General features: G+C 53.2%; 6 protein-coding genes and 1 non-coding gene across 7 annotated transcripts; 3 read left to right on the forward strand and 4 right to left on the reverse strand.

The window, feature by feature from the left end:
- Positions 1-953: 953 nt before the first annotated feature.
- On the reverse strand, positions 954-5,342 carry BKA58DRAFT_441239 (uncharacterized protein; the record flags this gene model as incomplete). The annotated part of the gene is made up of 2 exons (XM_046173803.1): positions 954-1,136; positions 1,188-5,342. The coding sequence occupies 2 exons, from the start codon at positions 5,340-5,342 to the stop codon at positions 954-956; spliced, it is 4,338 nt and encodes a 1,445-aa protein (XP_046024709.1).
- A 715-nt stretch (positions 5,343-6,057) lies between these two features.
- On the reverse strand, positions 6,058-7,107 carry BKA58DRAFT_201282 (uncharacterized protein). Its single transcript, XM_046165833.1, has one exon. The coding sequence runs from the start codon at positions 6,872-6,874 to the stop codon at positions 6,128-6,130; it is 747 nt and encodes a 248-aa protein (XP_046024710.1). The 5' UTR covers positions 6,875-7,107; the 3' UTR covers positions 6,058-6,127.
- BKA58DRAFT_317202 (chitin binding protein) lies at positions 6,901-8,248 on the reverse strand (the record flags this gene model as incomplete). Its single annotated transcript, XM_046167612.1, has 3 exons — positions 6,901-7,443; positions 7,495-7,919; positions 7,969-8,248. The coding sequence occupies 3 exons, from the start codon at positions 8,246-8,248 to the stop codon at positions 6,901-6,903; spliced, it is 1,248 nt and encodes a 415-aa protein (XP_046024711.1).
- Positions 8,249-13,559: 5,311 nt separating this feature from the next.
- BKA58DRAFT_403147 (uncharacterized protein) lies at positions 13,560-14,621 on the forward strand (the record flags this gene model as incomplete). The annotated part of the gene is made up of 3 exons (XM_046171768.1): positions 13,560-13,623; positions 13,885-14,081; positions 14,241-14,621. 3 exons carry the CDS (start codon positions 13,560-13,562, stop codon positions 14,619-14,621), a joined length of 642 nt encoding a protein of 213 aa, XP_046024712.1.
- Positions 14,622-15,084: 463 nt separating this feature from the next.
- BKA58DRAFT_t50 lies at positions 15,085-15,182 on the forward strand. Its single transcript has one exon. It is a non-coding gene; the product is annotated as a tRNA-Ala (tRNA).
- A 1,034-nt stretch (positions 15,183-16,216) lies between these two features.
- Positions 16,217-17,337, reverse strand: BKA58DRAFT_201328 (uncharacterized protein). The gene is made up of 2 exons (XM_046165834.1): positions 16,963-17,337; positions 16,217-16,662 (listed from the first exon to the last, which is right to left on the reverse strand). The coding sequence occupies exons 1-2, from the start codon at positions 17,042-17,044 to the stop codon at positions 16,316-16,318; spliced, it is 429 nt and encodes a 142-aa protein (XP_046024713.1). The 5' UTR covers positions 17,045-17,337; the 3' UTR covers positions 16,217-16,315.
- Positions 17,338-17,824: 487 nt separating this feature from the next.
- Positions 17,825-20,580, forward strand: BKA58DRAFT_201347 (cupin domain-containing protein). The gene is made up of 4 exons (XM_046165835.1): positions 17,825-17,959; positions 18,007-18,152; positions 18,207-19,754; positions 19,807-20,580. Exons 1-4 carry the CDS (start codon positions 17,895-17,897, stop codon positions 20,424-20,426), a joined length of 2,379 nt encoding a protein of 792 aa, XP_046024714.1. The 5' UTR covers positions 17,825-17,894; the 3' UTR covers positions 20,427-20,580.
- The last annotated feature ends 711 nt before the right edge of the window (positions 20,581-21,291 follow it).

A 21,291-nucleotide genomic window follows, 5' to 3' on the forward strand; every position in this document is an offset into this window, starting at 1 on the left:
AACTCTATGCGGCACGACGATACAAGGCTGTGACTGGCATCAAGTGGTGTTTCAGGCGTGGTTAAAGTGGATGGGGGGTGGATAATCTGCGACAATTCATGCGACGGACGCGGGCGGATCGCGGGGCTTGTCTCATCGTGATCGCCGCGGTTTGCTCTGACTGCCGAACGAACGCCCATGAGCACGCGAGGAGCAGCGTGGACGGAAAGGATGGGTGTGCGCAGAGTGATGGGTATTAATTGTCAATGGGGAAGTTCATCCTGTTGCAAGGTGTAGTTCACGCCACGCCACGCCACGCCGCAATATCATCAAAGACCAATTTTCAGTAACCGGTGTATAACTCCAGCCATTAACCATTCCGTTACTATAAGCATCTACCATCGCAATAAATATCGTACACATGCTTCATCCTCCCTAACGTTTGAGCCTAAGGGACGACATCTCATAAAGAGTCGTCAATCCGATGTCTGCTCATCCATGCCAGATCGTGAAAGATCATAGCCGCCACACCACATCATCCCCAAATCCAGCGCTTTCGTCGTAGAACATGAGGCAGAAACAGTCAAAGACGTGAGCATTCCAGCATCACTAGACCGCACTGACAGACGCTCAATGAGTGGATCGCTGAAGGTAAAGAGAGTGGGTATCTGAAAGGAAAGGAATCTATGTGTACATTGAACAAGAAAGGAAAGAAAGATTGAATAATAAAAAAGGAAAGTGTAAAGTATCTGGTGTCGTAGGCTTGTCGTGGTATATGCGTACCCCAATTGTGACGAGTGATCATGAAGTCGACGACAAGGCAATGAAGACTTGCGAAGAGGTTGAAGATCAGAAGATACTGAAGGCGCAAGCAGAAGCTCAAACACCTTGAGTAATGATACATGTCAAGGCATTCTCAGCACAGGACTATTTCATTACTGTAGGAAGAGGTTGCCAGCCATGCCACCTTGTCTTCAACCACGAGGGCTGAAGGGTGCGGCGGCGCGAGTCATCTCGTTGCACTTGTTGACCAGCTGAGAGATGGCGCGAAGGAGCGGGCTGCCAGGGGTGCTCTCGTTGAGTTGGATGTATGCGGCGGTCAAGCGCTGGATGACTACGTCCATGATCTTAGGGATGATGTCGCGAATTTCTTGGTCCTGTGATGTCTCATTAGCAAGAGCATGATGGTTTTGCAGCAGTGTACTTACGTTGGGGTTGACGCTCTGAAATACAGCGTTGAGCCAGACAAGGCGCTCCGTCAGGTTGCGTCCCAGATGCTCAGATACGACCGCACCAGTCGACAGCGCGAGCAGTGGGCTCACCTGGCTGAGGTAGGCAGGATCGTAGCGGACGAAGACAGAGTCGAAGAGCGCTGCGCTGCGGGGCGACTGAAGCCACTGCATGGTACCCTGCTCGTAGTTGCCCTCGGACATGAGACGGTGGATAGACTCGATCTCAAGCTCCTCTTGTGACTTCTGCTTGGGAGGGGATCGTGTAGCAGCAGGCGAGTCTTGTACATGTCGAGGGGCTGGAGCCTGACGAGCCTCGAGGAGCTTTGCAACCTGACCTTGGAGTTCGATTTGGTTGGCAGCCATAGTCTGGATAGTCTCTAGGCATGTTTGCACAGTCTCGGTCAACGCGGAGATCTTGATAGCATCTTCGCGGCGTTGAGCATGGGCTTGTCGAAGCTCACCACCAATCTGACGCTCGATCATGTTGGTCAAGTTTGACATAGCGGGATTGACGACTGTGGCGACTGAGGCGGCGATCATAGGCTCGAAGTTGCCGGCGATCTTCTTCGCGACCTGGTCGGAAAGTGACTGGAACATCTGGGGCTGCTTCAGGGATCGAGACACAGCATCAGGAATCTCCTTCGACAGCTGCTGCGCCAGGATGGGCTTGAGGTTGGCGCTCAGACCCTGCTCAACGGTAGCAGTAGTCTTTGCCAGTACCTCAGGAAGCACAACGTTCCTGATGTTGTCATTGACCATCTTTCCAATCACGCCCTCGACGTTCTCGTTGAGTGTGCTAGACACCTGACGCAGGATAGCCTGCTGATGGGCACCGTTGGCTGCGTTCATAACACGCTTGTCCTCGTCGAAGCGCTTGTACATGATGTCTAGCTCGCGCGAGAAGCCCTTGGTGATCTCAGCCTGTACAATTTCCTCAAGCTTCTTGGCATCAAACTCTGCGGAAGGAGCAGCGGTAGGTGCAGCACTTGGGCGTTGGAGGTGCTTGCTGATGAGCTGCTTGGCCCACTCCGGTGCTTCGGTGGTGTCAACAGCCTTGGACTTGGCAGGCTCCTGCGCAACGGATGGCTCAGGTGGTGCCGGAGACTTGGACTGCGGAGTCGCTTGAGCAGCTTGCGCGTAAGACGGAGGCAGAGCCGCGGGTGCAGGCGCAGGCGCACGAGCGGAAGGTGCAGTAGAAGCCACAGCTGAAGGCGCTGTAGAGATTTGAGAAGCTGTCTCTGTGGCGGCCGAGCGCTTCTTCTTCTTCTTTTCTGACTTCTCACCACCGTTGATGATAGCTGCACGAGCTGCGTCTTGCTTGCTCTCGACCTTAGCGAGAGTAGATGCGCGCATCGCTGCTTCGGGGTTGATGGACTGCTTGGATGCGGTGCTACTCTCCCTCTTCAGTGGCTCACGCGCAGATCGATCAGAGACAGACTTGGGCGCAGGAGTGTCACCAGCAGTAGATGACTCATCGGTGACAGGTTGAGGTGGCTTGAGCTGCGAGATGGTGATGACGCCCTCTTCCTCGGCTTCCTTGGGGTGAATGGGCTCGCCCTCTTTCTTCCAGCCAAGATCGCTCCGGCGGATGCGCAGGACGCAGACACCCTTGGAGTGCATGACGTAGAGCTCAAAGAGGGCTGCGTTGTCAGGGTCGTCGACATCAGAAGGTCCAGCGGGCTCGTTGAGCATGTGTAGGCTCCTGATCTGTCCCTTGGAAGCGAAAGAGTACTCCGTGATGCTAGTCATGATGGCGGTAGCGTTGACTGGAGGTAGAGTGTTCTGGCCCCTGTCACCCTTGTTTGCCAGACGGGAGATGTACGCAGCCTGGCTAAGAGCAGGAAGGTTGTACCTAGGGCAGGAGACGTGAACGAAGAAGATCGAGTTCCTGGTAGGGTGGGCGACAGCCATGATGCCAGTGCGGGGGTGGAACGATACGCTGCAGATGGCGTCCGATTCGTTCTCGTGAGGCAGGTGAATCTCCTGCACGGCCTTGTTGAGGCCAAGGTCCCACAGCTGGAAGGCGTGGTTCTGCTTCATACCGACCATGACATAACGCAGCGCAATACCCTTAGTATATGGCTTGTCTTTGTCAAAGAAGAAGACGGAAGTAGGCCACGACTTGGCATTGGGTGTAGTTGTGTGAAACTCAAGCAGAGTCTCGGAGACCTCGACCTGGCGGGGAGGGCTGTGAGGATTGCCTAGGTCAGGCTCGGTGAGGGTACGGATATCCCAGAAGCGCATGCGGCCGGCCTTGTCAAGAGAGACAATTATGGTGTCGTCCTCGCTGAAAGTGAAGTCCTTACCAGCCTTGCCAGTGAGGATCTTGAGGGAGCGCTCCTTGAGGTACTTTTCCGTGTGGCAGATGCGGCTCTTAGACCGAGCATACTCAGCGGCGACCTTGGGGAAGACGATATGGATGGACTTGCCCCTGCCAACAGCAAAGAACTCTGGGTGACGCGAAGATGGCTTCGCGCGAGTCTTGAGTTGGCCTCCAGATGTGTTATCATCTTGAGATGGCGACGGGGGAAGCATCAGACCCTGAGAATCGAGGTTCTCGCCGAACTGGTCCTCGCGAGCAGGGTCGAGAGAGGTCCAGAAGACAGTGCCGTTGATACCGATACCCAGGATGCTCTCGAGAGGTTGTTGTGAGTCGTCTGCGGAAGTGCACAGGGCGATGTTGAAGATGCGCTCTTGGTGGTTCTCAAAGACCTGGCGGTATTGACCGTTCTCCTGGCGAATGATGCGGAAGCCGCCCTTCTTGACGAGTGCGTATACGATGAAGTTCTTGCTGGCGGATACCAGGGAGCGGTCGATCTGGTCAAAGTCCTTCTTCAAGCGAGCAATATCCATAAAGAGCTCGTTGGCGAAGTAGAGACGACGAGGCGGCATCTGGTTAACCTGGATGGAGGCAAAGGCGCGCATGGGGAACCTGTAGACTATTACCGTCTGGTCCTCACCCTTTGCGAGGCTCTCCTCGGCTTCGGCGGTCTCCCAGTCTTCAGCGACGTTGTCCTGAGCGATCTCGGTAGCGACTTCCTTGAGGGCAGCTGCAATGGGCTTGGGCATGCTGGCCTCGATGTCCTTGGCTGTACTTGGATCGGCAAACTCCTCCTTGATTTCGTTTGCGATCTCAGTCATGACCTCTTGGACCTCTGCGAGCTCCTCAGGTTTGGGGAGAGCAGAGGCCTCGGCTTCAGCCTCAGCAAGCGCATCCTCGATCTGCTGACCAACCTGCTCGCCCAGGTCGCTCACGGCCTCAGCCACAGTTTCGTGTGTATGGGCAGGAGCGTCGTCTTGGGGAGCGGGCGAAGAAGCATCGACTGCCCTCTTCTTGAGAATCTCCATCTTGGGGGCAGGAGGCTTGGAGCCCTGCTGGATCGGGGTGTGCTTGCGGGGGCTGGCGGCCTCGAGCTGATCGAAGGGGTTGACGTAGGTGAATTTGGGGGCAAGTGAGGCGGCGTCGGGCTGGAAACGAGACGACTGCTCCTTGCTGTCGGAGCCAAACATCCTCATGGGGGAAGAGGCTCCCGGGGTGTGTACAGTGGGGTCGGAGGAGACATGCTCCAGCTCAGCGTCTGCGAGATCCTGCGCGAGGTCGTCCACAACCGTTTCAGGCTTGTTGGACGCGACTGGCGGAGAGAGCACGGAGGCAGCTCGAGAGGAGCGGCCGCTGGTCTGGGCGGGCTTGGGGTGGTTCAGCAGGCGCAGGAGGAGGTCCTGCGGGTTCTGCTGGGCGGCTGCAGGCGACTGCGCTGGGGCAGCGGCGCTGTGAGAGGGCGTCCTACTGCCCATGACACTGGCCATGCTTGTGGCAATGTCGGGCGCCTGCGACTGCTGCGAGACGCGTCGAGACTGTCCGCCGCCCTGCGAGTTGAAGCGGAGGAGGTTGAGCAGGTTGGTCGACTGCTGCTGCGGCGTAGGCTGCGAAACCGGCTCGGGAGCGGGCGTGTTGGCCATGGACGAGTTGGGCGACATGACGGCAGACTGGTGATGAGGCTGTGCGCCGCCGGGTTGGGGGGAGAAGAGAGGCGAAGAGACAGACGGGTGCTGGTAACCGTGTGGTTGCTGCTGCTGGTTGCCGGATGCGCCGCCGTTGAGACGGGCAAGCAGCTCCTGCAGGTCCGACATGGTGAAGGAGACTAGGGCAGATCTGGGCGACGTTAGTGAGGGTGGGTGGATATGGGCGCGCTGTCACCGCCGCGATGGACAGCACAGTGACGCCATGGGCCGACAAACGTACTTTACTCAGGACCCAAAATTCGAGTGCGCGGCCGAAGCCCAGATGAGGAAAGCGCGAAGCTGTCGTGGGAAAACAGGAGTAGGACGAAGAGAAAGCTGACGAGCAGACGGGGGATTGTGGTGACGGGCTGCGGTGATGCGCAGAGGTCAATTGGCGATGCAAGAGGAAGGGCGACAGCTCGACGTGATATCGCTGGCGCCGCAGACAAGCTAGGCTAGCGTATTGGGAACTTGTGGAGACCGCGCCACTCACTTGACGCCTGCACTCACCACATCATCCATAAATGACAGCTCATCGTCGAGTCACATCAATCGTCACATCTACCACCTGCCATCTACGAATCACTCACCTCGATATCGCTCGAGTTTCCGCATTGATTGCAATGCGTGCAGACTGGACTGGAAATAGCCATGCAGGTCCAACGCACGCGAACTGGCACATGCCAAACTTCATTTCTTTTACAACCTTTGCTTTTGCCATCTATTCCCCTGCATATGCTCACATATGTCTTAGTCTGCAATTTTGAACTATCATATGAAATATTTGTATAGAAGACATTACAGCCAACAATGCATTTTGAACAATAAATCTCAGCTAACCATCACCCCCATCTACCATCTACTCCCCAAAACTAGAATACATAAGAATTGAAGACAATAACATCCAAACACATCTACCGACAGTCTCCGAAACCAGGCTGGCATCCAAACATCTTCATGCAGGACAGCAGGCTGTTTCCGCAGATGCCAGCTGGGCTGCAGCAGTTACCCCAAGCAGAGCCCTTGCACGTCTGCTGGCTGCGCGCGCCACACATGCGGTTCTTGCTGACCTTGAGGCCCGCGGCGGAGGAAGTAGCAGCGGGGGCGGACGAAGTGCGTGTGCTGGTGGCAGTCGCGCGAGTGCTGGTGCTGGTGCTGGTGATAACGGGACGGGTAGATGTGGCTACGGTAGTTGGGGCAGCGGTCGAAGGGGCCGCAGTGGAAGCCGCAGCGCTTGAAGATACTGGGGCGGCAGATGATGCACCAGAGGATCCTGCGCAGTTCCCGAACAGAGGGTTGCAGCCCGTTCCACAGTAGTCGGTGGTCTTACCGCAGTAGCCGTACTGAGAGCAGCATTCTCCGTCTGCGAAACCAACGCAGGTGAAGCCAGATGTGCCTCCGCAGGAACCGTCTGTGGTGGTTACGAGACCGCTGGGTGCAGAGGTAGGAGCAGATGCGGATGAAGATGCGCCGGTAGATGCGGGTTGGGATGCAGCGCCGGTTCCAGATGATGATGCCGGGGCACCTGAAGAGGGAGAGGCAGAGGCAGAGTTACCGCACTTTCCGAAACCGGCCTGGCAGCCTACTCCGCAGTGACCGTCGGTGTTTCCACAGAAGCCGTAGCGAGAGCAGCATTCGCCTTGGGCGAAGCCTGCGTGCATGTCAGCGGGGTTGATTGTAGTCCAAATTAAGAGGTCGTACCAAGGCAGGTGAAGCCAGATGTACCTCCGCAGGTAGCGTCGGTAGAAACACCAGTAGGAGTGGCAGCAGGTGCAGCGGAACTAACGCTTCCAGAAGATGTAGGACCCGCGACAGGTGGTGTGAAGACAGACGTGGTGGCTACGCGACCGGAAGAAGCGTCCCGGTACCAGTTGGTCTGAGGCTCGCCCAAGCACTCGCCCAGAGTGACCAGTTTGTATCCCTTCGCCTGCATGGTTTGGATCATGTAGCCAGTCAGGTTCTTGGCGGTCTGCTCGTGAATATCGTGTGCGATGGCCTGGAAAGCGTCCACCTTGGGGTTGCTGGGGTCGATGGCCTTCTTGACGTTGTCCTTGGCGTTCTGGATCTTGTCGGGGGTGACGTTGTTGTAGTCGTCGGTGTCGAGGTCGAAGTACGAGACAACGTATCCTAGATCAGCGAGGTCTTTTTGGCATCCTGAAGCTGCTGTGCAAGAGGAGTATGGTGGGCGCATGTAAGTCGGGAATTTGCCCATGATGTTGGCGAAGGCCATCTACAAATTGATTAGGACTTATCATGGGTATTTCATGTCAGAACGTCGTACCTCGTTCCTGACCATCTGGTCGTATCGTTGTTGACTGGTGATGGCGCTGAGATCTTGGTGCGACCATGTGTGGCTAGCAACTTGATGTCCTTCGGCGATCATACGCTTGATGGTAGCAGCCCACGGCTTGCTCGGGTCGTCAATTGCGCCCTTGTTGATGTTGACACCAGTGATAAAGAAAGTGGCCTTTGCTCCGGCAGCTTTGTATTGATCCAACACACCTTCAGTGTAAATATAAGGACCGTCATCGTACGTGATAGCGATCGTGTTTGGCTCAGTGCAGTCGTAGATGCCCTCTCCACCGTACGGCTGGTTGCCGAGCTTGGGACGAGCGATGTTGCGAGTGCTGCCTCCAGTAGGTAGTTTGTTGGCATCACAGCCAGGGCCATACTGGAACTGGCAGTCGGGTGCTTCACAGTAGTCACCTATGGAGGATTAACATTGGTCTTTCGAAGTTGTACCAAAACAACTTACCTCCTTGGCCGCAGTAGCCTTCCACAGAGCAACAGTAGCCCTCAGCACAGCTCGCACCGCCGTTGTTCGGTCCGCACCGACCATCAATACCACCTTGACGTGCCGTCAAACGTAGGTTGGGCCCTGCGACGTGCGCCGCATGTCCACCAAGAATGTTCCTGCTCCTCAGTTGCCCAATCTCGCGAGGTCCAAGGCCAACAATTTTCGGTACAGGGAAGTCGCCGTGAGCAGCCACGAGGGGTGCGATCAGAGCCGCAGCGTATAGTCCGGTGTAGCGCATTATGATAACGTGACTATGAGTCTAGCCAAAATATAATAGAAGAATAAACGAGTGTTAGAAGCGAGTGTAAGATCAAAAGATCGACCGATATTAAGTCCGACAAAGGTAAGACGACACTGTAAAGAGTGAACAGACGCCTTTTGACCTTTCACAAAGTGAGCAAGGAAAAAAGATAGACCAAGAAGCAACAAAGGGATGTGGGTGCGAATTCCATATAAGAGGCGACGACTACCGCATGCCCAGACATTAGAAAAAGATACCCACGACGCCCGTGGAGCGTGTAGTGTGCTTGGCTATGGGACGGGTCAGCCGCCGCGCGTGTCAGATTTGGTCGAGGCTGACACTGAGACTGAGATACAGGAGGTAGCCCGCTAGCGGAGAGTTAATAATGTAAGTCTTGACAGGGAGAGTGCTGTGTGAAAAGACGAGTAAGATGAGGTCTTTGATCGAGCCTGCGGTAGACATTCAATCGCATGCGGGCTTCCACAGCATCTGCCTTTCTCGGAATCCGTTCATGATCTCAGCTCGCAACGCGCGTATGGCACAATGTCGCGAAGGAGCATGCAGGTGCTGTCTTCGCTTCGGAGGCTTTGTGGCGGCCATAAGCCAAGATATACCCCTGTGTCGTTGCCAAATCGGGCGTGTAGATCACGTTAGCGCCCGAGATTCGCGTAGATAGACCCGTGGTCCTGGCCTTTGGGGAAGGCCCAGATTCCGTCGCTCTACTCCAGACTCTTTAAATAACCCGGCGGGTTGCCTGACAGAAGACAGTCGGCATGTGGCCGCCTTGATCGCATGTGTAGCACTTTTTGATGTCGCTGAGAGAAAGATGGCTTTCGATTGAATATCCCATAGCGGATTCAGATCGACGCGGCGATGCTGACATGTGCGGCCTCGGTGCGATAATTCTCTGGGCACACTGCAGCGGTCACTACTTTCGGCGCCGTTGTCTCGAAACACGATGTTGGGTTCGGATGAACTGATGCAGAGTTCCCGCGGTTTACCCAGGACTACTGATTAGTATCTCAGTTGCTACAGTTCTCCAAAGCGTCTGGCGAAAAGGCAAAGAGAATAAGCATGCAGCTTTAGGTGAGGGGCCAATGGTTCGCTTCCTGAAGTTTGTCGCGAACGAAACTCTGTCGTACTTACCGTATTGCGCGGCGATCAAGGCAATTACCTAGCCATGTTGCGCAAGGTACTTCATGGGTAGCTCTGATGTCATTACACGAAAACGAGATGATAGCCGACAATGTCAGGTGTAGCTGAACCACATCCGCATCCTGTGGAAATGATGTGACTTTCTTCCTTCGCTTCCGCATTATCGAGAAAAACCATTCTTCTCGCTAGGCTTCGAGGCTACCGTGATACCGTAACAGCACGGACGTGGGCACTAAACAGCCTCGCGCGTGTTTACGTTACCTACACCTGCGTCCACGTTGCGACTCTACCAATACATGTGCGGAGAGGACCCGGCTCCGCCTTCTTTATGACTGGTAGGTGATGTGCGCCTTCTGGTGTCCTCGCATAAGCTAGACGTGAACAAAGACGCAGTTCAGAAGAGTTCTCAAGGGGAAAGGTACTCTTGCCTACTACAAGCATACCCTACGAAGCATTCCCATAAGCGTTACGTATCCTGCCTACTACATAGACACCTAGCAAAAGAGAATTCCAACGGTACATGCAACCTTGGCTACTAACACAGCTTCTCCTCTCTTCCTTCATCTATATAATTTACGTTGTAAGGTACAACACCCAAGTAATACCAGCATTTTACTCCATGTTCCGGAGGTGAAGGCATCAGAGTGTGTCCTGAACACCGTCGCGACAGACAAACAACACCATCTCGACAACAACGAAACCCGGTCTAATTGCTAAGCTCAGTGTCAAGACACAATGTACGTTAATCGGACAATACCCCGCGACGAAATGCGCTGGGAAGACGCACCTCCCTCGGATCCGCAGTAGGTGTCGATGAACGATAGTAATCAGGACGCGCCACCACACCAAGGCCACGGCGCAGTCTTACATTCTCAACAATACATGATTAGAATAATCGACTCCTGAGATATACATTTGGCAAGCGCTTAGCGCACATCGACATCAGCACGGTGCGATTGTCTGTAATGGTGACGTGCGCGCTTGAAGAACTCCACATCTGATCATCGCAAAGTCTCATCGACTCCACGAGCTGCTCCGTTTGAAGAGTGTCCTTGCAACAATAGCCTTGAGCCACAGTCAGAGAGCCTGGCCAGGCACCAGTGCCCCATGAGAGGAGCCAAGCGTTGTAGTGTTGGAGAGAGTTATCCACACCTGTAGTTGCTGTGGCCACAGTTTGATAGAGCAACAGCAACTCAGTGTCGGTCAAAAGGCTCTTCTCATACGGAGACTTGAACAACTGGAAATGGGTAGCGACCTGGTGGGTCCATTTGAGCAGCTCTGTGTGCCATTTGAGAAACATCATGGCGAAACCTTCGATAAACTGAGTACTCCACAAGTAGAACGAGTACTTGATCTCGTATAGTGTTCCGGCTGGAATGGTTGGCAAGATGTTGTATGTCTGTAGTGGGAAGTTGACCTTTTACACTACTCTCCAATATGCCTTTTGACACCTTAGCACTCGCACTGATGTACTCCTTCTGCAGTACACTCTACCGCATACAGCAGCGTATACAAACGAGAATATAATATTATAGAGCGATGTAAATATTTGGGCCATCTGCAGATACGCGCTCTGGTTATCTTCGGAGGAGATGGATAGATTTGTCGGAATGGACATGTATGCTTTGGAGCCTACAACCCTGTAGAACACGGTAATTGCAATATCGGAGAGTAATGTCGATTTCCGGGTTGTCTGGTCATTCGCAGTCCATTTTCCCTTCACAATGACGTGGAGACGTTTATCGAAAAGAGCTATGCTTGCTCTGCAGACTGCAATAGCGAAGGATAATACAAGTAGAATATCGAGGAGCAAAGTAGACTTCTGGATCTAACGGATAAACATATGTAGGGCAGAGCAGCTGAAACGGCGGTGCTAGTACCTAAAGATCTGGCGCTATACGGCTTGTTTATGAACCACTGGTTCTATTCGTAGACCCACCTGGAAAAGATGAAGAAAGGAGAGGAAGAAGAACTCTAGTTTCCAAAATACTGATCTGGAGCTAGAGAGGAGAATCGAAAGGGCAGAAACGTACCGAATCTGGGATGTCACCACCGAAGACATTTAGCGCACCGTGAGTAAGACCCGATTGATGATACAAGCATGTATACGTACGTACTGACATTAGTTAGCTAGACTTTGCCGCCGGCCGCGCACACTTCACCCAGTATGATGTCATATACCTTGGAAGGCGAAGGCTTTGGACGACGATCCGGACGTCACCACCTGGATTCGTACAGCTGATCACGCATGTCAGTTCCGTCCCCTACATCTATGTGGCTATCTCACGTCTACTATGTGCCGGAAAAAGACAAGGAAGCTCGCGACAGACTGCGGTATCCCAAAACTCACCGTAATCATGAACATGGCCGTAAAAGGTACTATTAAAGAGGAAATTGATGTGCATAAGCTAAGCGAGACCAAGAAGATGAGTGGTTAGATGAGGCAAAAGTTGGGTTAAATGTCGCGAGCTGCGCCAAAGACTTCATCCGCGTAAAATCCGCATGGGGTCCAGGAGAGGTATACACGTGTGAATACAAGAAGATGCCTACTCTCATCGCCAAGGCAGTCGAGACTGCAAATCTAACGAATATGTCGCTCGCAACTCATGGAATGACAGGAAACGACACCCGCAGTATCGAGATAATGAAGGGAAAACCTATTGTGAAGCTTTTCCTCCACCAACGCCTTCACAAAGGCAATGACATTGCCCAAGTCAAGGGGGACGAGCTTGGCGCCAAAGCTCAGTCAGATCGGCTATCAGGAAATGAACGCCGGGTAAAATATCAAATCCGGCGCTATATTCCAGTCAGGGGTTTGCTAAGCGATGCTAAAGGATAGTAAAAATGTGATCCGCAGGCTGCTACATCGACGTTGTTTTCGACAACCTTGCAGTCGTATAACCCTCCTGCTGACTACATCAACTCCCATCATCGACAAGAACACTTCAGTAGAGCACTGTGCTGACTACGTCTAAACATAGCATCGATAAGAATACTATTGCAAACTTAGCCTGCCAACTACACAGGTGTTGAGGGAAGAGCCGCGTTGCTTTGTTTATAGCTGACGACCTCCTCGCTACTTTAGCAAGAAATTCCTAGCACCTGATAATGTTGCGAAGGTAGCTATGCTACCTAGGTACCTCTCGGCGCGACCAGTTTCTACTATACTTCGCACGGACGATGCCTCCCTCAAGAGTGATCTCATCGTTTGGAACCAAGCAGCATTGCTAATAACTGCCAACCACGACACCACTACGCCGGACAAACCGATGAAGTCTACTGTGCCGAATCCTCGACTGCGCGAGGCGTGTGCCGATGCGGGTCCGCCAGAACGGAACACTATGCATTACCTTCGCCGAACACATATCATCAAACCCAAACGTGAACACGGAGAGGCGGCGGTGCGAGCAATTGCAGCTCATGCCGACGACTCGGCCACCCACGACTACTACGATACGGTCGGCGTCGGCGATATCGACATTCAGTCCTACATACTAGGCATGGAGAGGATGACTTAGGGTTCTGTATATACGACATGAGTTTGAGACGTATACTGACTTCAGCTGTTTGCAGATGAGCTGGCGAGATGCAAGGAAGATGTTTGACCAGGCAGCTTAGACAGGATATGTATAACACGAGAATTATGAGAATACGCTTCTCGCCGAAGTCGAAGACCAGTTGCACGAACGCGAGCGAGAGCACTCTGAATCCATTGAGATAGCCCAGTCCACTAAGACGACAATCAACGATACACGCGAATCCCTGATACGAACCAGCGCTGATAAGTCTCCCGTGCGACGAGGATATAATGGCAGCATCACTGGCGTTTACAAGGGCATGTTGAGGGACCGGAGACTCTGCAGCTCGGGCTTTTCTTAAGGAGCTTGTGGATGTCTTCTACAAGGGAAGGATGGTACTGAAGAAGATCCGCAAGAGTCTACGAAACGCTATACTGGAAAAGCCTGCTCAAAAGATACGATCTCTACTGAAATCTTCCACCAAATACGCAACTGCAGGGCTAACCGCCAAGAGAGGTAGCGCACTGAAATTGATCCGCAAACCGGCCAGAGGTGTTCGGGCTGCGCTTGAGTGTCTCCACAGTGAACGCATGAACGTCTTAGAGGCTTCGTAGCGGTACAATCAATAGGATGAGATGCCTAAGCTGTATGTTGATCAGGAAGAAGGCCTGGACGTGGAGTCACTCGAGGAAGACGACGGTGAGTAATGCCCACGAGGTGGTCCGCTGCATGAACAGGATTCACCAAAAGAGGATACTCAAGCGAAGCTTGCTGATGGGGTTGAGGACGGCGATGCGGCTATAGAAGAATAACGCATGGTATTCCTCAGGGCCTTCGTCGAGCATATGAGTCAGGCTGTCTCTAGGCTGAAATCTTGGCACTGCCAGCTCGAACGAACAGTGTCGCATGTCGCCAAAGACAGGTAATGGAACCGTGCGCAACTCGAGAAACATATAGAAGACAGGGTACACGCGCGCCGCGAAGAGCTCATAAGGGCGTTTAACAAGTTGAAGGCAGCTGGATGTACAGGGAGCGCGCTATGCCCTTCGTGTCCGAAGTCGTACAAGACCGCAGCGAAGTGGCTGACTCACCCCGAGCATCATCATCGAGAGGAGCTTTGGTTGAGGGAGGACGAGGAGGATGAGGAGGAGAATTCTGTATGACCTGTCCTAGAGGTGTTCGCCGTATCTATCCTCGAGAAACTAGCATGACAGAAGACAATGTATACTCTAAAACTTGTCGTACGATTTAACTGATATAATTCTTACTACTATGCATGCTTTGAGTCTGACTATGCTACTTAGTTTGTACACTAGGTACTGGTTTGTATACGCCTGCCTCCGCAGTTCAATCACGGTCAAAAGCAACTGGGTTGTTGTAGTCGTCAGATGCAAATTCTCACAATCCTTTTGATACTGTTCGAGGGCTATGTCAGTCTTAACACCTTCTCGATGATACCTACTGGCTCATGTATTCCATACTTATCGCAGCATCTTATCCATAATTCAAGACTTCGTCTCGATCGACAATACAACACTGGCAAGGACCCCCGCCATTACACAATGCAGTATTGCGGAGCAGATCGAAGGAAGTATCTACATACTGGAGGTAACGAACCGCATAGGAAGGTGTCTTTGTACCAGCGTCAGGAAGTTTACTCACAGCGCACCAAGATTAAGCACGGGGACTCTGATTAGGTATCAGCAATGCAAATCTGGATTTGCTATCTAGCTACCGTGTAGATAAGATTCACCACGTCGGCCTATTGAAGAGCATTGCAGACTTCCAGATTATTTCAAGGCACGAGGTCAAGCTCTTTCATAAAGAGGTGGTAATGTCTACGTCGTTGGAAGTGGATTGAGGGACTGATATGTCCTCTGCTAATAATAATAACAGACACGTAGGCTTCTAATTATGCACAGAACCGGAACAGGACCTCTCTTGGAGCGAAGTGGAGGGGGCAATCTCCTTGGGAGTGGGTCTTGTTCGTGAATACCCATCCACGATGTCTGACACTATTCCACAATCTTACTAGACCTCCCGACTTATCAACACCATTCTAATAACCTGTTCTACACGTCGAATGCCTTGAGATATTTACGGACAATTTCGACGTCGTTCCATCAAGGAGCTCGTGCATTCAGTAACATCTCCAAAATCGGGCTTGTGGTTTAGTGGTATAATACTCCCTTAGCATCAGGACTTCGAGCAGGTCTAACGTGTGGGAGTGGTCCAGGGTTCGATTCCCTGCAAGTCCATTTTTTGCTGCGCTCGTCGTTGTATAGGATGGATTGGGGTTGTGGTGGACATGGGCACATGGGATGGGAGCTTTTTTTTTTTTCGACGGAAGTGGGGAACACCACGGCACCACCCAACTTTTTGTACGGGTCTAGAACATCGAATATCTTTCCGAGATTTCAGGGTCTACGTTAGGAACACGAACATTACTTTCTGAATGCTGTTTGACGGTGGTGCTGCATGCTTGGACGCTTTTGATGTGTACGCTGGTGGTTGGCATTGGAGTCGGCAGAGAGCACTTCGCAACACCATTTGAACCGACTCTCATCCTGACATCTTCAGCCGATACCAGATCTCTAGATCTCCCGCTGACCACCTGTTCGTGCCTCGGCATCAATATTACATGCAGCCACGTGTGCGATCGTTCGGTTACTCAATCTTTCCACGCCAGGTTAGCTGCATATGCATCCCGAGATCTGCACGAAGCCTGTCAAGCGATGCTTCCCCTTCCAATGACGTTGAAGCCGACTTAGGTACCATGAACAGCAGTCCCAATCACGCGCGTATCTGCAATGTGCGTGAAGTCAAGGCCATAATGTTCCGGACCCTTACAGAAACACAAACCACAGCGCAGCCGTCCCTCATTTTGCGCAAACACCAGACCCACCTTGATGGAAGGCAAGAACGGTGAAGCTAGACCCTATTTCGCTTAGACTAGCGGCAAGCACAACCCAGCCCGAACAGATATTTTCAGCAGTCGACTTTGTGCCCCTCGCTCTCTCTCTCCAACGATTCAACCCCTCAGCTTCCTATAACAAAGCAATTGGTGTTGTGCGACTTTTGAACGGCTCTTTGAATACCTTTTTAGAAGACAATCATCTTCTAACGTCACTCCCTTACACTTTCGATACTTCGGTAAGAACAAGCCCGAGACCACGGCACGTGTGGACTGCATCTAACAATCACCAGTCTTCCAACTCTACAAGATGGATTACCAAGCACCTGCTCCCGCTGCCGGTGGCCGTGGCTGCTACAACTGTAAGTTGACTCTACACCCACCATGCGGTGACACGGTCCGAATGCGGCCCCGCTTTGTATATCAGATCGCGAGAGCGTCTCGCCTCAGGGTCCAGCGACAGGTCCAGATCGATATTCAAGCGCGGAGACCACCATTCCTGACTCGGAACTGCATCTGCTGCGCATCACTTTGAACACGCGCTGACCATGTCCAGGCGGAGACTCCTCTCACCGCGCTGCCGAGTGCCCCACCAAGGGTACCCCAACCTGCTACAACTGCGGCGAGAAGGGCCACGTTAGCCGCGAGTGCACCTCTCCCCAGGCTGAGAAGACCTGCTACCGCTGCGGTGGTACCGGCCACATCTCGCGCGAGTGCACCAAGGACGGCGGTGCCCAGATGGGTGGCCGTGGCGCCCCCAGCCAAGAGTGCTACAAGTGCGGCCAGGTCGGTCACATTGCCCGCAACTGCTCCCAGGGCGGTGGCTACGGCGGCGCTGCTGGCGGCTACGGCGGCGGTCGTGGAGGCTACGGTGGTGGTGCCGGTGGCTACGGAGGTGCTCGCCAGACCACCTGCTACTCGTGCGGTGGTTTCGGTCACATGAGCCGTGACTGCACCCAGGGACAGAAGTGCTACAACTGTAAGTACATGGCGATGAACTTGGAAGAGCATAACTAACATTTTGTAGGCGGCGAGGTTGGCCATCTGTCGCGCGACTGCCCCCAGGAGACTTCATCTGAGCGCGTGTGCTACCGCTGCAAGCAGCCCGGCCACGTCCAGAGCGCCTGCCCCCAGTAGGGTGTTCCAGATGCCGTCGATGTTTTGATCTGGAACGAGTTTCGAACTACCAAGTCGCTCTGATAGCATGAGCGATGTTGGACATTGTGCCCACGATGTGACGAATCATCGACATGATTACGATTTCTTTTCTTGTATATTTTCATTCAGCGGCTCGCTGCCGTTTTTCGACGCTTCACGAAAAGCACATCGTCGCCCGGGCATGATTGGACGGCCTTTTCCCGTTTTGGCTTCAGGTCAAGAGAGTTGGTTATCGGAAAAAGTCTTGATCCAGGAAGAACGTTTAGTGGGAGATACAATGTGGGTGGATGGGAGAGCGGATGCTTGATGCGAGCAATGAATGAAGCAGTGCGTGGTCTGCACGACGACTGTGGCTGTAGGAGAGCGAGGTGTTCTCGTTTTGGCGGATGACTGGTGTCTGGGATGCGAATTAGCAACTGAGAGCCGGCTGAGGTTGAATGAAGAAACCGGAAAAGTCCCCACGATTGGGTGGGCTCCTCAACTTATACCGCGCCGTTTTCATGCACCGTGATGGATGTGCGCTAAACTAGTTTGTAAAGGTGGGTGGGATACTGCCATGCATGTACTCTTGTGTGGCTCCGTGTTGTCAGACAACTTGGCGAAAGTCTGCATCACTGACAAGGATATGCCAAAGTCACAAGAACCAGAATTTCAATAAGCTATAAAAGTAGATGTAGATGTAGTACGACGTCTCGTGATGACTTGTGTGATGGCGATGTATTGGAGTTGGAGGGGAAGGCGCCAAGACCCTGTGCCTTCCCGCCCGTTAACGGTTAGTTTACATCCCGCCTAAACCCAAACAACTTATCGACAGCGCCCTCGCGATCCCACCGCGACATCACCGACGCGTCACCCGCACCAACACGCGCATTCATTCCTTGCGGACAAGACTCTGAACATGGCGCCCACAAAGAAACGCGAAGCGCGCGAAAACAATTACTACAATGTTGGTGTGCAGGGAAGGTAAGCAGCCCAAAGCATGCGCGTAAACAATAACTAACATTGCGCAGGAAAACTGGTATTACACTCGCAGACAAAGGCGTTTACGACGAACATGGTCTGGAACCGATTTCCGGCATCTTCTCATCCCCAGAAAGATCCCCACCTAAGCGCGGAGACGATGCGACTGGATCAGGCTCGATGGAAATACAAGAGAGTGCGCAGATATCGAAGCAATCGCGAGAATATCCACTAACGAGTACTACTACAGGTTCAATGCCAGAACTCACCACATCCCACCAGATCTTGCGCAACAACCGAACACTCCTCCCTCCACCCCGATCGCGGTCGCCGAAGAAGACCAACCTCGGATCCTCGCCGCGACGACAATCATCCATGGCACCGAGGGGAAGCTCTCCTCCCCCATCCAGCCCTATCCGCGACTCTGCACAGCCAATTGCGCGACGCCTCGACTTCGAACAGGATGAATCAAGCCTACAAGAGACGCCAGCTCTGAGCGGCTCAGGCGCGCGACGAGGAAAGCGATCAGACGTATACGACATACCTGAAGAAGAATCGCCGGCCCCGGCAGAGAGCGCGATATTTGAAGAGAGCATTGTGCAGGAAGAAATCACAGCCAACGAGTTGGAGATAGCCGCTGAGGAGAGTTTTGTTGCGCAAATCGGGGGCGATGAGAGCATGGCCGATGACCAAGTTATTGAGGATCTTGAGGAGTTGGATCGTGAGGAAGAGTCTGAACTTGTTCCAGAACCACCAAAAGAGAAGGCCAAGAGGGGTAGGAAACGGAAGAGCGATGTTGTGGAGGTTTCAGAAGGGGAGGAGCAGGAACCAGCAGAGAAGCCGCGCAAACGCGGCCGCCCTGCCGCAGCGCAAGCTTCGGGGTCACAGAAGGGCAAGAAGAATGCGCCTGCTGAGCGCCGACGCTCAGAACGTGTCTCCGACGTTAGCGAACTGGAGGCACCTGTGGACGATTCGATAGATCAATCTGAGCAGGCTGAGGAAGCACCCGTTGCGCCGAAACGACGAGGACGGCCACCCAAGGTACAACCGGTTAGCGAACAAGAGAGTAGCATTGTCGAAGCGCCGGTCGACGACTCAGTAGAGCAATCAGAACACGCTGAGGAAGCGCCTGCACCGAAGAAGCGCGGCCGACCGGCGAAAGCGCAGCCAAATAGCGACAAAGCAACATCTTCAGCATCGGCATCGGCCAAACCAGCGAAGAAGTCCAATGCAGAATTCACAAAGCCCGCGAAACCTGTGGGCAGACCGAAAGCGAACGCAGAGTCCAAAGCGAAGTCGGCAAGTGCAGAGCCAAGGGCCAATGCAGTGTCGAAATCGAAGACTCCACAGGCGGAGAGCGAGGAGGCTGGCAAGCTGGTAGATGTGTATGGAAACCCTCTCAGTAAAAAGGACATCGATCAGATATCTGCGACATCCGCCGGCTCACGCTTCGGACGGGGACGACATCTTTCAGTATTCCGCGAGATGGATCCTGACAATGTCGCTCGCATAGGACGGACAGGCAGACATCGTGTTGCGCCCATCGACTTCTGGAAGAACGATCACATCTCCTACGACCCCGACGGCAGCATGTCGTCGATTGTGAAGAGTCAAGCAGTAGAGGAAGAGAGGAGACCAACGAAGAAGTCCAGCTACAAGAGCAAAAAGAGGGCGCTCACTGTTGTTGAAGAAGAAGAGATTGAGCTTGACCCCTGGGAAGAGCAAGGCACTCTCGTTGGCAACTTTAGAGGTTTTGACCCTGTTGGTGAGGTTCCCTCCAACGACATCATCGAAGACAGTAAGTGGCCTCAAATCTCAAGAACGATCAAGTGTCACTAACTATATCACAGCCATCGCATGGAACGAAAGGGGTGTCGAGCCCAGAGCCGTCGGAGATGGCGGCTTCAAATACGCAAAGATTGGATCCATCGGCAACTTCTTCAACTGGGGTCTCATTGAACTCGGTCCTGATCAGATGAAGCGCACGAAGAATTCACGGTATATGCACATGATCTTTAACGTGCAGTCTGGTACTGTGGAAGTGCGTGTTCATGAGAACGAGTTCACAGTCCACAAGCAGGGTGTTTGGCAAGTCCCTCGAGGTACGTTGTTTCTCATCATTTTTCTCTGTCACTTCAGCACATTCTCGAAGAGTCATGGCAGCATGGAAAGATCTGTCGCCGTGCTCCTTCACATCCTTTCCTGCATAACCACATCCGCCTCCCTGTTACTTCCCTCGTCTCTGTACGACGGCCGTTGTATTATGCTCCACGCCATCTGGGTGTTTGCATATCCGCATCTCACACCACACTTGCACGCTCGCGTTGTGCACTCCTGCTCTGCAACATGGCACGACATTGGGGGCCAGGGGTGTATCCGACAGCAACCAGGGCAAGCGAGCACACAGGCGAAGCGAACCCGATTCTCGTCACCCGCATCAGCGTGGCGCTGGCTGCAGCACGCTGTGTAACAATTGACGCTTGACGCCTCACCCAACCGACGGTGCACAACATTGGAAGTTACGGCGCGCCAAGGGACAGGCCACTGGACACAAACACGCCTCTTCGATCCGTTTCGCTCTCTTACCCCAGTTTTTTGTTTTTGTTTCGCATATCACCCCCCTTTCGAGGCCGTCAGCCAACCACCTATCTGCGTGACGCTCATTTTGCCGCTGTTTCCTTGCTTCCACCCCTTTCTCGCGCTCTCATTGGTCGCAGCGTCGCGCGCAAAGCACACGGAGCTAACGAGTGTCAATCACACAGGCAATACTTATAGTATCAAGAACATCGGCAGCGGGACGGCTCGTGTGTTCTTCGCTCAGGCAAGGGAACTGCACATCGAAGAGGCGGAATGATGACTATGGAAAGAAATTCGCCACATCGCTGTTTGTTGGACATGTTTGCATGCAGAGTTTGAATCAGTAGCGGTGTGTAGAACATGCGAAAAGAGAGCGAGAATTCGCCTATGTAGCGGTCAACGTTGCATGCATGCAGCATGGATTTCACGAAGCTTCTTTTTTGGTTCATAATGCAAAAGGACCTTGATGGTCTTTCTGTTCCCTTCTTTTCTTTTCCCTGCATGTTCGCGCATGTCGACGTGTTCGCGCCACGGTGGAGATGGTGTGTGTGGGGCGCAGCTGCAGCTGTCGTCCGGCGATACTTTCGAGCGATTAAGCGCCGGGGTCATTAGGTAGGGGACGACTTTCCTCTTTCTATGTTTTAGTGAGGGTTTGGTAACCGGGTGAAGCGCGGTTGCCTCTCTCTAGTATGGACACGATAGTGCTGCAGAATATCGTGACTCGATTGGGATAGGCTTAGTTGGGGGAATGGATACGA

This window comes from Alternaria rosae (genome assembly GCF_020736505.1).
Source record: "Alternaria rosae strain MPI-PUGE-AT-0040 chromosome Unknown BKA58scaffold_6, whole genome shotgun sequence".
Taxonomy (NCBI): Eukaryota; Fungi; Ascomycota; class Dothideomycetes; order Pleosporales; family Pleosporaceae; genus Alternaria; species Alternaria rosae.

Excerpts from the sequence above, each read along its gene's own strand:
- BKA58DRAFT_201347 (XM_046165835.1), top strand. The coding sequence starts at position 17,895 with ATGGCGCCCACAAAGAAACGCGAAGCGCGCGAAAACAATTACTACAAT. Across the intron at positions 18,153-18,206 it reads CTCGATGGAAATACAAGAGA|GTTCAATGCCAGAACTCACC; the intron begins GTGCGCAGATAT and ends GTACTACTACAG. Across the intron at positions 19,755-19,806 it reads CAACGACATCATCGAAGACA|CCATCGCATGGAACGAAAGG; the intron begins GTAAGTGGCCTC and ends ACTATATCACAG.
- BKA58DRAFT_201328 (XM_046165834.1), bottom strand. The coding sequence starts at position 17,044 with ATGCTATCAGAGCGACTTGGTAGTTCGAAACTCGTTCCAGATCAAAAC. Across the intron at positions 16,663-16,962 it reads GAACACCCTACTGGGGGCAG|CCACCGCCCTGGGAGCAGTT; the intron begins GCGCTCTGGACG and ends GCGCCGCCGTAG.
- BKA58DRAFT_201282 (XM_046165833.1), bottom strand. The coding sequence starts at position 6,874 with ATGCACGCAGGCTTCGCCCAAGGCGAATGCTGCTCTCGCTACGGCTTC.